We start from the raw sequence: 13,759 nt of genomic DNA, 5'->3' as shown, positions 1-13,759 counted from the left end.
ACTTGGCTGGATTCACAGTGAGTCCTGCATCTATTGGGGCTTACAATACCTTGCTAAGATGTCAGAGGTGTTTCCCCCAGCTGGTGCTGTGGATGACAATATTCTTAATGCACACGGCTGTATATTGCATATATGTTTGCAATATTTGGTTCATGAGCTGCTGAAAAGTGGCTGAGGCTCAGTGCAGCCCAAATGGCATCCTGCTGAATTGCTATAAGCCAAGCAGGGTGTGGAAGGCACTCTTCTCACAGGAAGCCGGTATCAGGGGTATCTACCAATATCTGTTGGTCAGTTCTAGTGTGGAAATGAACTTTGCATTTCCCACTATATTCCTCCTTGAGATTTCCCCATGTATGCATCCCAGTATCACTTCAGCTTTTTTGGCCACAGCATCGCATTTGTAGGTCATGTTCAGCTGAGTATTCACCAAGTTTCCCAAAATATTTTTCAGAGTTACTGTTTCTCAGGAAGCATCCCTCAACATGTATGTATCACCTACATTGTTTTGTTCCTAGATGCATCTATTTACATTCAGCCATATTTAAATGCACATTTATTGTTAGCACCCAGTTTACCAAATGATCTATATCACTCTGAATCAGTGAGCTGTCCTTTCCATTATTTACCACTCCCCAATTTTTATTTCATCTGCCAATTTTATCAATGATGATTTTATGTTCTCTTCCAGGCTATTGATAATGAGATGACAGTCTAACTCCTTCCTGTACCTACACACTTTTCTTCTTTGCTGCTTGAAGCTTCCAGGATATCTCTGATGAAATCTACATATTTTACTACATTTAGGCTCTTGTGTAGTCCTCTGATACTTTTAGTCAAGTCCATGAGACATTGATTCCCTCAAAGTCATGGGCATTCCAATCCCAAAAGCAACCACATATTCTGGACCAGAAAGCCAACATAGATTGGGAGTAAACCATGGAGGAAGTGGGGAGGGGGGAAGGGCAGCAGGGTTGTGGCCCTGGATTTGCTGCTTGGCTTGTACTGAGCCAGCTCACATAGACTGAGCATGCTCAATCATACTACTGAAGCCAACTGCCCTCACTCCATCCTCTCACTATCAGCAGACAAGAGTTACCTTGGTCATGTGATACTGAGGGTAGATGAAATAAGAGAGACAAGGTGGGTGAAATAATATCTTTAATTATATTATCTCACCCACCTTGTCTCTCTAATATCCTTGAACCAACACAGCTACAACAGCCCTGTACACAACGGTAGATGAACTAGACAGTGATTTTATATCTATCTAGTTATATCATCTAAAGCAATGCACTTCAGGCCTTCTTAGTATTAATTTTCAGCTACTGGCAGTTTATTTAATACTGCCCAGAGACAACACACAGCAGCCCCTGCTCTGAGGAGTTTATTTATAATCTAAAAGAGAGACACAGAGTTGATAGAATGTACCAGTAAATCACAAGGAGGGAGTATCTTATGGGGGGGGGGCGGGGAGGGAACAGGTGTTTTGTTTCTTACCTCCTTATCATCTCCAGAAACAGAAGATACTTTTCATGAGAGGCTTTTACCTACAAAACTTGTCACCTGGGTCACCATGTCTATAAAATCAAGACTTGTGTGTTTATCTATTATCTAACAAGTCACTATGTAGACCAGGAAACGCCACTGGTAGCAGCTAGTGCAGTTCACCTATGCGCACACATTGATAGTTATTTTAATAAGTATCTCACCTTGGTGACATGAAAAACATTAACATCCTCTTTATATTGCTCAAGGAGCCATGGGATCTGTTCGAACACCTTATCTTGATGCTCTTCTTTATGCAGGAGGAGGCTCATCATAGTACCAAGGGCTTTGATAATGGCCTGCTTGCCCTACATAGAGACACAGAATTTATGTTCCTACAAATTCATTCAATATCATGCAATGGGCCCATCTTTTCTACTTCTGACGAGTGCAATTTCCCTTTTCCACTGTTGAAACAGCCCTATCTCAATATTTCCTGGTAAAGAGTTAAGACTCATGGGCTTTGTCTACACTGGCATGATTTTCCAAAAATGCTTTTAACGGAAAAGTTTTCCGTTAAAAGCATTTTCGGAAAAGCACGTCTAGATTGGCAGGATGCTTTTCCGCAAAAGCACTTTTTGCGGAAAAGCGTCCGTGGCCAATCTAGACACGCTTTTCCGCAAAAAAGCCCCAATTGCCATTTTCGCGATCGGGGCTTTTTTGCAGAAAACACTACTGTGCTGTCTACACTGGCCCTTTTGCGCAAAAGTCTTTCGGAAAAGGACTTTTGCCTGAACGGGAGCAGCATAGTATTTCCGGAAAAGCATTGACGATCTTACATGAGATCGTCAGTGCTTTTCCGGAAATTCAAGCAGCCAGTGTAGACAGCTGGCAAGTTTTTCCAGTCTAGACACAGCTATGGTGTTGGTTTCAGAATTATATTCTACTGCACCTCACAACTTTCCCAAGTGGGATATTTCCCCAGATTAGTATGCACACTAAAACAACTCATTCCTGCTGTAACTCTACTGGAACTGAATAGACATCTGCCAGGAATGAATTTAGCCCATTCTCCTATATTCATCTGCATGTCAGGTGACAAAACTGGAATCTATGTACACTATGTACAGACAGAATTTCCATGAGATTGTGACATTATAATCTTTTTTAAATGTTTTACATCATACTCCCTTCTATCCCAAAGAACCTGCCATTGAACTCCATCATCACAAAGAGTGCCATACACAGAGAATTTAACAATACAATTTCTCATCAAGGTTTAGAAAGCCTACAATTCTCACCTCCAAATCTTCACATGTGGTCCATTTGCTTGTCACATGACGATAGAGGGGAAGAATTTCATCACAGAATTGAGATTTACCCATTTTGGGAAATGGCCACCTTTCCCAGTTACTAAAATATACATTTACTGCCCTTGACCATTTTTCCAGAACTGCATGGAAGGAAAAAAGACAGGCAATATGAAAAGGATGCAATAGTAATAAGGATACGTTGTTTTATCAGTGAAGACACCCAGGCTTGTAGTTTATTACAATTCCATGCCCAATTCAGGAACAGCTGATGAAATCCAATAACAGTTTTGAATTATTTCTCTTCCCTCCTTTCCGTTTCTTGTTTCTCAAAAGGCTTTCTTCTCTTTTGTCTCTCTCCATCTCTTTTTAATTCCCATCATTTGAAAACATATTTTTTTCTCCCTTGTTACCTCTTAATTAGAGCTGATTGTAAAGGTAGTTTAAATTAAATTAAAAGTGTTTACTCTTGTTTTTTTCAAAATTTCAAATGACAAAGATCATTCACATGTTTCAAAAATCAACAAATTTCAGCCACCTTTTTAGCTGCACAAAAACACTGAACACATCCTGATTAAAACTGTCATTGACATTTTTTCAGTTTAATATTCCATCAACTTGGAAAAAAATATGAAAAATGTAATAAAAAAACAAAATATTTTGACCAGCTGTTTTCTGAATGATTCATGTCCTCTGCAGTTATTGCTTATTTAGCCCTAAAACTGTATGATTTCCTGTTGGGTTACAGTTTGTCTGAAAGATGTTCAGTGCCCCTAACTCCTATTAGCTATACTGAGATTTGACAGCATTTTGCCCTAAAATTAGATGCACCCGCTGCCCTTGAAAGGAAAATTAAGGCTCAATCCTATGTTCTATGAAGCTGATGGCAAAATTCCCATTTATCTCAAAGGTGCAGGATTAATCCCTTAGGCCTGATCTACACTAAAGGGGAAAGTTGACTTAAGGTACGCAACTCCAGCTATGTTAATTATGTAGCTGGAGTTGACGTATCTTAAATCGTGTTTTCAGACTGTCCACACAGTGGAAGGTTGACAGGAGTGTTTTTCCTCATGAGAAGCAGGACTACCGGTGCCAACGGGAGCACCCACTCAGTTCGAATTAGTGGGTCTTCACTAGACCTGCTAATTTGGACCCTGGTGATCAACTGCAGCAGCATTGATCTTCTGCATAGTGTAGACGTGGCCTTACTTGAGCATCAACTAAAAAGCAAAGGAAGAGAGAAGTGGAGAAGACCAGAGGACAGAGAAAGAGGGTGAAAGGAGATGATAATTAAGAAACTAAAGAGGAGGAATGGGTGGAGGGGTGGAAAACGGGAAATTTTTGAATGTAATTCAGTCTGTTGCCTGCACATTCTCCCCCAGGAGTTTCCTGGCACATGGGCAGCATCAGCTTTTGTTTATTTTTAAAATATCCACAAGTCATAAAGGGCCTGAACTTACAAATGCTCAGCCCCTCCAGCAAAGTAAGGAGCACTCTCAACTCCACTGAGTGCCACAGGAGCATGAGGACTCAGCCCCTGGTACAATCCAGTTCAGAGCCTGTTTGTAAACGATCAGTCACTTAACTCTGTACCAAGGCCCCTAAATATCCATTTTGGACATCTACAATAAGTGCTGGCACTTACCAACACAAAATGGTTGCATCAGCCTGCTCTCGCCGACTAACATCCGCATGGAGCTCATGCCGTACAGGGGCATTCCCACAAAAGGAATGCACTTGAGTGCTGAAAAGAAGGACCAGAAGAAAAGGAAGACAGACAATTGACTGTTATCTGCCTTCTTACTATCGCATTTAGAAACACCGCTGGGTCGGATGCTATGGGCTCCTAGGTCATTTTGTGTTGCGTACACAAATGATAAGGCAGAAGTAAAAAATCAGTGGGGGATTTACCCTGAGGAGGAGCATTCTCCACCAATGTGCAGCTGTGCCAGATGCCCAATCCTCTCCCAGAGTAGGAGAGAGAGCACTGGGGAGGGATGAGAAATGGAATGGAGAAGAGCTCCACTAGACCTGATTTTCCTCAATCCTGTCCTTTAAGAACTTCAAATGGGGCATAAGAGCTTGCCCCTTGGTGTGGATAGCTCATGGTCTAGCAACTGGAACCAGCCACAGCAGTTCATCTCATGCCCCCCAAATAGCACTCTGTGTAGCTGTACAGAGCGTGAACCTCTGTCCTTAAATGGAAGACAATAACTTTGAAACAAAAGATGGAAGTTGACATACGATAGGCTGATGATAGGTTGTCCAGCGTAATCAAAGTGAACACGTCAGACAGCTTCAGTGGATTCAGATGAGATTGAAGCTCATACATCACCTCACTGAAATAGCAGCGTGCCAGAGCCACTAATGTGTTGCTCGCTGCCACTTTTAGTTCATTTGTTGCTTCCTTAAAAAATACAAAAAGAGAGAGACTGAAGTGATTAAAGCCAACTACACCAGCCAATGCTGCTCAAATGAATCAAGTTCTTATTTCTGTTTTCCACCCAACTTTCTGAGAACAGAATCATGAGTCATAAATAATCATTGAATCGTTTGGCTAAACACTTGTCAGCCTTTCAGTTGTTTGCAAGCTGCTTAGACTATTCGCTATTAGCTATTTGTGGTGGATGATTGGCTATCATAGTGACATGATATTTTTCCCTCAGAGGAGGTGGGCAGCTTCAAGATATTCAGAGAATTTTCCTGAATAAACTATCCCCTAAATCCAAATACTGCTTCTTTTGAAAACAGCTCAGATTCTGTTTAAAGGTTTCATCCTGCTGCTTAACACCATAGTATCAGAGCACCTTCCACACAAAATCAGTATCAATAATGAAATCCCTAGTAGACTTCACAAAATACTTGCTTGTTAAGAAACGGTAGGCCTCTCTGCATCTGATATATGTCACAATATCCTGACCTTACAAAGCACTTAAGCACATGTGTAACTTGAACAAGATGAAACTAGTCACATGCTGCTTAGGACCTGGGATTTCTGGAGGACGGTGTGGGATCTGTGGGCCCCTAGCAGTCATTAATCCTGGAGTTTCAGTATATAGTTTACAAAAAATGTTTTAATTAGTTTAAGCTTTCATTCCTGTCATTAGCATATAGGGAAAACTAACTTACCTGAGTATCAGAGGGGTAGCCGTGTTAGTCTGAATCTGCAAAAGCAGTGAAGTGGGTCTTTGACCACAAAAGCTTATGCTCCAACACTTCCGTTAATCTAACTTACCTGAGTCTCTCTCATGTGGTTTGAGGCAAGTGTTATTATTTTGCTCATTAGCCTTCTCTCTAGGACCTGGGCATCCTGCTGTAATACTTCCTCCAGGATACAGTAAATGTCTACTCTGTTTTTCTGGGGACAAAACATAAAAGAACAATTGGGGAAAATGTTTCCTTGATGACAATATAGTAATGCTATAAGCTAATATAGTAACGCAATATAGTAACACTTACGCTAATAAGCTTCTGCCCAAAAGAGTTTACAATCTAAACATGAAACAACTAGCCCAGGCTAAAAGAGCAGATCAATAGCCAGGAAAATAATTCAGGTCTTCTGATTCACTATCTGGAGTCCTCTCCACTAGACCACACTGATTCCACAGCCTGCATACTCACTCAAGTAACCCCTAGTCTTCATTTGTATAAAACTTGCTATGCCCTCCACAATCACCCCAGCTAGCAGCATTTCAGAAGAAGCTGAGCAATTTACAAATTTTTTAATCTGAATAAGGGCCCTGCACTGCCCCCTTATCTAATTTCTTTTATTATTATTATTGTTGTTGTTGTTATTATTATTATTATTATTATTATTGTTATTGTTGTTCTTGTTATTATTAGCATCATGCCTTTTTTTATCCACTCCAGACAGAATTTGTAAATACAATTATAAAATACCCAACTCCTGCAGTAAATCTTCTGCAGCTTTTAGGGAAAATTAGCTCAGGAGTTACCTCTACATTGCCAGTAGCACACTTGAAGGTCTCTTTTATGGGGTCCATCAAAGTTCAAATTCACAGATGATACTAAATATGGAGGAGTTGAAGGTATGAGTTGTGACAGAGAAATAATAAAGAGGGGCACAGAGAAATTAGAAACCTGAGCAGAACAAGACTGATTTCAGAGAACTGCAAACTAGCGCACCTAGAGAGGGGGTCAATATAACTGACATAATGAGAGGGAGAAAAGTGGGAAACAACAAGTGACCTGGAGTGACAGTGAAAAAAAAAGACAGCCATCTGGGTTGGGTTTGTTACATACAGGAATCCTGTCATAAAGCAGGAAGACAACAGTTTCTCATTGTTCATCTGAGGTGTGACTGCTTCTGGCTTATTTCACTTTTTTGGCACCACATTCCCCAGAAAAGATCAACAGCTTGGAAGTAATTCAGGAGAAAATTTTAAAAAGTGCAGGGAGGCCAGCAGAACTGACTTTTAAATAGAGACCTGCAACCTCTATGGGATCTGACCTCATGCATCAGGGTGAGGTTGGGTGGGTGTAGGGGAGCCTGCCTTGACAATAAATGGCCACGTCTCCCTTTAACACGTGCGGATCTCTAACAAGCAAAACCCAGGCCTGTCTCAAGTCTGGTGCACATAAGCATGCAGGCAAGGTCATGGGAGAAGCTGTGAGAGGAAGGAATGTTTTGCATAACAATGCAGATGAAGCATGGTACCTGAGACTATGTCAAGAACACATGGCAAGCAATCTTGTACAGGTACTTCTGTTTCTGATAACCACAAATTACAGATGCAGCCATACAACTGTCAACTATGCACATAGCAGCAACATCCTGAGTGACAGGATGTACTCCAGATAGGGTATTGGGCATGTTACATATCCTACACAATACGTAATCAATTGGTAAATATTATTAGAACAACCAAGTCTCGCTTTGCTATAAAATGGGCTTAGTAAGAACAATCAGTGGGAGGGAATGAGCAGGATTGACCCACAGGTACTGCTCGATGTAACTAGAAGTAAATAGGCCCTTCACACCGGTGAGCCAGTGCATGGTGTTCCAATGCATGGGAAGAAAAGGAACCCTGACCTCCTGCCTGCTACTGTAGGTAGCATACGGGTGAAGTGTAAGTGAACTAGTCTTTATTATTGTATTCTAGTAGCTCTTTTATTAATTGCTTTTGCATTGCTTTGCACTATATTATTGCTTTAGAATGTATGGCATTTAAGGTTTCAATTGTGTAGTAATTGTTTTTAAGGCTTGTAAAACTTAAACAACTGTAATAACTGCTTAAAGCTTGCAATAAATAAGAAAGTGGTTAAGTATCCCTGGAGTGTCCTGGTTTCTCTTGGATCTAAAATAAATCGTATCACATCACAGTGGGAAAACAACTGGACTCCCCTGGGCTCAGATCAGGTCAGCTCTCCTCCACAGAGTCAGCACAACCATGACTGCCTACTCCAGCCAGCCACCACCTCCTTGCTGCATAGCATGCACTGTGGAGTGAGGATGCTTAGGAGTCAGTGTTTCTTACCCTGCAGCACGTACATTGCACAGCAGGGGGCAGTATCAGAGACATAAAATTTAGACTTTAACATCAGGAAAAATGCCCCAGCTATAAGACATCTATCAGGTTATTACATAGTCTTCATTGGAAAGTGGTGGAACCCCAGTCACTAGGAGCTTTTAAAATTGGTTTGGCCCCAAAAAATGAAAAAGGCACTGCTGGGAAATTGGATGATCCAACAAGCCTTTCACATCTGTCTCCTGTGAGTCTATAACTCTGAATTCAGGCAGCTGAAGGTGTGAACTGCCTGCTAAGGTCATAAAGCACTTTGGAATGTTCAAAGCCAATGGTTGGCTACACATTCCAGTGGTTGTGCTTTTAAAGGATGCTGCTGCAAACTGCTATTATTACTGCTCTAGTGGGGAGAGGCTCTGCCTCTTTCCATTCATTTTTAAATGTAAGGAGGATTTTTAATTGAAAATCATAATTGATAACTTATGAATACAAGAGCCCCACACTATTCAAGCGAGCCAGAAATGAACTGCTTGTCTTGGCATCCTGGTACTTGAAACTAAAATGCCTTCTGTGTTGACCCTTAATAGAGAAATGGACTTTGCTGGATGCGAGTATTAATAAAAGAAAAAGGGGTTTGGATTATTTAAGAACCCTTCAAAGCTATAGCCCAATCATATGTCATTATAATTAAGAAGTGTTGTCTTGGGTTTAGAGCAGAGAGTCAGTTCACATGGGTTTTATTCACCATTCTTCTACTAACTCACTATGTGGTGTTGAGCAAGTTATTTAATTCCCCATGACACAGCCCATCAGTAAATGGGGATGTTTATCACTCTCTCAAAGGTGCTGTAAAACCGAATTCATGAGTAAGTAGGTAAGTGCTTTGAGGTTTTTGGATGAAGATGCTAAAGGAGGACAAAATACTGCTATAAGAGATTATAGATAACCCTACAGTGCCCTTTTATAATATACAGCCCATGTACTCCAGTGTGTACAAAAGGACAGTGCTCCTCTGAGTGTCTCTTTATTATATCATCCTGATCTGTAACAGAATTTTGCATAATGAGTTTTGCATGAAGACAGAAGGGTAAATACTGATTACACTGAAGGTGGGCTGAGCCAAGTTCTGTATTGAATTACTTCCATGAAGTCAAACAGAATTTGGAGTGGAAACATGGAAAACAGATGTGATTTGATGAAACTGCCCTACCTCATCCTGCTGAAGTTTTTCTAGCAGAACAGTCACAACGACAGCCAGTTTGGTCTCAGCTATCTTGACAATCTGAAGGACAATAGAGGCCTTATCTTGATCGTCCATATGGTCCAGGAGTAAAACAACCTCGCTGTAAACAGCTGAAATTAAAGGAAAGGATTCTGCTGGTTATCATTGATGTTGGGATTCAGTGCTTGTGTCTTTAATTCACTATCTAGTAAAGACTCTGTAGGAGACCAGACATGGTGATAAGTGGACCTGGGAATCATGCAAATCCTTTTCTTTCCTCATGGTGACCATGTCTGTTTGCAGAGCTATTGTGGGGGGACGGATTATAATAAGGAAAAGCTGCTCCTTTTAAATAAGATCCCCACATAAAATCATCTTTTCCACCTTTACTATTAATTTAGGCATTTTGATAGCACACAGAATAATTTATAGCCAAGATTTTTAAAACTGGGTGCCTAACCTAAAACTCCTAAATCCCTATTAACACGCCTACATCCTGATTCAACAAATTAATCACATGCCTAACTCAATGCCAACAAATAAATCTAAAGTTAAACACGTGCATGCTGAAGTGTTTTGCTTAGTCAGGGTGTCATTTCCAAAAGTGCTGAGCACCCAGAATTACCTATGGATGGTGCAAAGAACTTCTAGGGGTTCAGTATCTCTTGAAAATCAAGCCACTTTTTAAAGACCCCACTGTATGAATTTAGAAGTCAAACTTTATGCACTCTGTTTTGAAAAAAGGCTTCAGTTTTATTTTATGGTAATTTAAATACTTGCAGAGAAGACACATGGACTAGGTATTTGTCCAGTTGCCTCTAGAGACCCTAAAAGATTTTCCCCCAATGCACAACATAAGAACATAAGAACGGCCGTACTGGGTCAGACCAAAGGTCCATCTAGCCCAGTATCCTGTCTGCCGACAGTGGCCAGCACCAGGTGCCCCAGAGAGGGTGGACAGAAGACAATGATCAAGCGATTTATCTCCTGCCATCCCTCTCCAGCCTCTGACAAACACAGGCCAAGGACACCATTTTATCCCCTGGCTAATAGCCTTTTATGGACCTAACCTCCATGAAATTATCTAGCTAGGTGTTTTCCATGGGTAGGGTGATTGCCCCATACCTTTATGTGAAGCCTCAGAGATTAAGTCTTGGTAAGTCTTGCTCACATAGTCAGGATCAGTGTTACCTGTAAACTGAGCACTTAGGTGGCAGACATGTGTTTCTAATGGTTGTACACATCCGTACATGCCTCAATGCACATAAAATGTATTCTACACGTAGAATTGGAGAGAACATTGGTCAGGATGCAATTGATCTCCAGATTTGAGGGTGGGGAGGAATTTTCCCTGGGTCAGACTAGCAGGGATTATTGTTTGGGAGGTTGGGAATTTGTCTTCTTCGGGAGTATGGGGCACTGATCAACCACCAGGATCATCAGGGCATTTCTGACCTAATCATTTCTCTACCATTGCAAAGGCCTCAGGCATTGGTAGCATTTCAGTTTCTCCTATCCTCTGTCTGCAGCACACAGCATCTTAGTCTCCTAGGCCTTGGGCACATCTACACAGCAGGGCTAAAGCAGAAATAAGCTACACAACTTGAGCTATCAATTGTGCAGCTTAAGTTGAAATAGTTTATTTCGGCTTTTGGCGCTGTCTACACAGCAGGAAGTCGGGGAAAGAGCACTCTTCCTCCTACTTCCCTTACTCCCCATAAAATGCGGGTTATAGGAGTCGGAGAAAGAAGTCCTCCAGCTTGACATTATTTGACATTATGTTGAAATAATGGCTTGCTGGGTAGATGCGGACTATGTTATTTTGCAATAACATCAGTTATTCCAAATTAACACTGCTGTGTTGACATACCCTTCAAGAGTGACAATTTTTAGTCCAAGACAAGTTTTGGTTTCAGCATAGGGTTGCTAGGTGAAACGTAATGGTTTGTGACATACAGAAGATTAAAGTACATGATCTAATGACCTACCAGCCTTAAACTCTATGAAACTGTGAAATAGTTGATGTATTAATAAAATCAGGATTTTATCTCCCATGTGTCTCTCAGCAGAAATTCTCCTGGAGACTTAATATTTAACAAGAAATCTGAAATGCCATATTTATCTGTCTCCATTGTAACAGCATTCCAAGGCATGGAGGAGGAATTGGTCAGAATTTACCCTTCCCATGAAAGATTGCTCAAGATTAGGCGATTACCCATCCTTACCCTTCGATTCCAAGACCCAGATGCAGATGGAATCAGAACTGTAACTTACATTGCCCATACAGTTGCAATAGTAATGGTGAAGGATTAAGAGCACTAGTGTTGCTAAGAAACGCTTTGTTATCCTCCATTTAATATGCTAGCTATCCACTTAATATCTTAAGTAGACAGCAGGTACATCTAGACTGCAGAGTTTTTCCAGGATACCAGAGATATCCCAGAAAAGCTCTGCCACGTCCAAGGAATGCGTCTGCTTTTCCAAAAAAATATTGGAAAAGCAGACATGTTTTTTCAGCATCTCAGTAAACCTCATTCTACGAGGAAGAAGGGATGTTCTGAAAGAGGCTTTTTTTCTGACATTTGGCCCAGTGTAGACGGGCCAACTGTCAGAAAAGCCTCTTTCAAAAGAAAAGTGATAGAACTTTGTAGTCTAGACACAGTCAGCTAGAAGAGAAGTCCTTCTGTGTTTTCTCTTCTAATTTCTCCCATCTCTGATGCTTTGCACCACTCGATTTTGGCTCCAAGGATGCAGATGTCATAAAATAAGGACCCATATTAACAACATAAAACAACTGGAGAAAGGAAAGAAGACTTTCCCCATAACATCCAATAGTGACACAGGTTGTCAGGAAAGTTTCCAGGTTCAGAGGCTGTAGGCCAGTCCTTCAACTCAAGTCAATTAAAAGGGAAGTCAGTAGAGGCTCACTGGATTTACAGCAGCTAATGATCTGGTCATAGAAATGGAGAATATTACACGTTTCTATGCACCCATGCTCTTGAATGTGTATGTGTGGATACAGGTTGGATATAAAAAATACAATAGTGACCCTTACCTCTATCAATTACCTCCTGTTCACTCACAAATGTATTCATGGTTTAGTCTTTCCTCAACACCTTCTCTCAATCCTTTCTCCAACTAGCTCCAGTACTGAGAGATAGATGGCCTCTCAGTCTGTCAACCAGAACTTCCAGTTAAACTTACACAAGCACTACTGTGACATCCTTGTGACCAAAGCAAATTCCATAAACTGTTGATGACCAGGTAGGCACACAGGGACTCTGTCACTTTGCTGGAGAGAACTATGGTTAAGATGACCTGTCACCTGTCTATGACTTTTACTAAAAATTGCCCTAAATAAATTTTAGGTGCTGGGGAAAGGCAGCACTCCAGCAGACTCCACTGCTCTGAGAGCAGGCTAGGGTGCCACTACTACTTCCACTCCAGGTGGGGGAACTGCCCAGGGTACCCTGACTGCTCTCCAACCAATGCTCCAGCACAGCATCTGGCCCCAGGGATGCCCTGAGATGTACCACGCCAACTACTGTGGAAGTCACAAAGGTCCCAGAAAGTCACAGAATCCATGATTTCTGTGACAGAAATGTAGCCGTGTTAGTCTCGTGTAGCTGAAACAAAAAACAGGACTATGTAGAACTTTAAAGACTAACAAGATGGTTTATTAGGTGATGAGCTTTCGTGGGCCAGACCCACTTCCTCAGATCAAATAGTGGAAGAAAATTGGCACAACCATATATACCAAAGGATACAATCAAAAAAATGAACACATGAAATTTGATTTGTCCTTTTCATATGTGTTCATTTTTTTGATTGATATGGTTGTGTCAATTTTCTTCCACTATTTGATCTGAGGAAGTGGGTCTGGCCCACGGAAGCTCATCACCTAATAAACCATCTTGTTAGTCTTTAAAGTGCTACATAGTCCTGTTTTTTGTTTCATGATTTCTGTGACCTCCATGAATGATTCACAGCCTTATTCATAATCACTTTCTCCCAAATAGGCCTCTACCTACAGGTTCACAACCATCTCCTCCCTGTTGGTCAGAATCAATTCTTAAATGCCTATGCCCTGGGTTACTTCCTTCAGTTTCTGAAACAAAGCATTGTCCCCATGACATTCCAAGAACTTATTGGATATTTTGTGTTTTATCATATTACTTTTCCCACTGATGTCTAGGTAGGTCAAGTCCCTCATTACTATAAGGGTCTGGATATTTGTTTTATTTGTTCTAGAAATG

At 41.1% G+C, this 13,759-nt stretch overlaps 1 protein-coding gene across 1 annotated transcript; it reads right to left on the bottom strand.

Annotated features, from left to right (window-relative positions):
• Nucleotides 1–1,688: 1,688 nt before the first annotated feature.
• Nucleotides 1,689–12,695, bottom strand: LOC149525901 (maestro heat-like repeat-containing protein family member 2A). The gene is made up of 7 exons (XM_089778111.1): nt 12,559–12,695; nt 9,492–9,634; nt 6,031–6,153; nt 5,040–5,202; nt 4,441–4,539; nt 2,787–2,938; nt 1,689–1,853 (listed from the first exon to the last, which is right to left on the bottom strand). Exons 1-7 carry the CDS (start codon nt 12,596–12,598, stop codon nt 1,689–1,691), a joined length of 885 nt encoding a protein of 294 aa, XP_089634237.1. The 5' UTR covers nt 12,599–12,695.
• Nucleotides 12,696–13,759: the final 1,064 nt, after the last annotated feature.

This window comes from Pelodiscus sinensis, chromosome 1, assembly GCF_052426305.1.
Source record: "Pelodiscus sinensis isolate ZL-2025 chromosome 1, ASM5242630v1, whole genome shotgun sequence".
Taxonomy (NCBI): Eukaryota; Metazoa; Chordata; order Testudines; family Trionychidae; genus Pelodiscus; species Pelodiscus sinensis.
The sequence above is the reverse complement of the archived record's forward strand: the minus strand, read 5'-3'. Positions and strand labels throughout refer to the sequence as shown.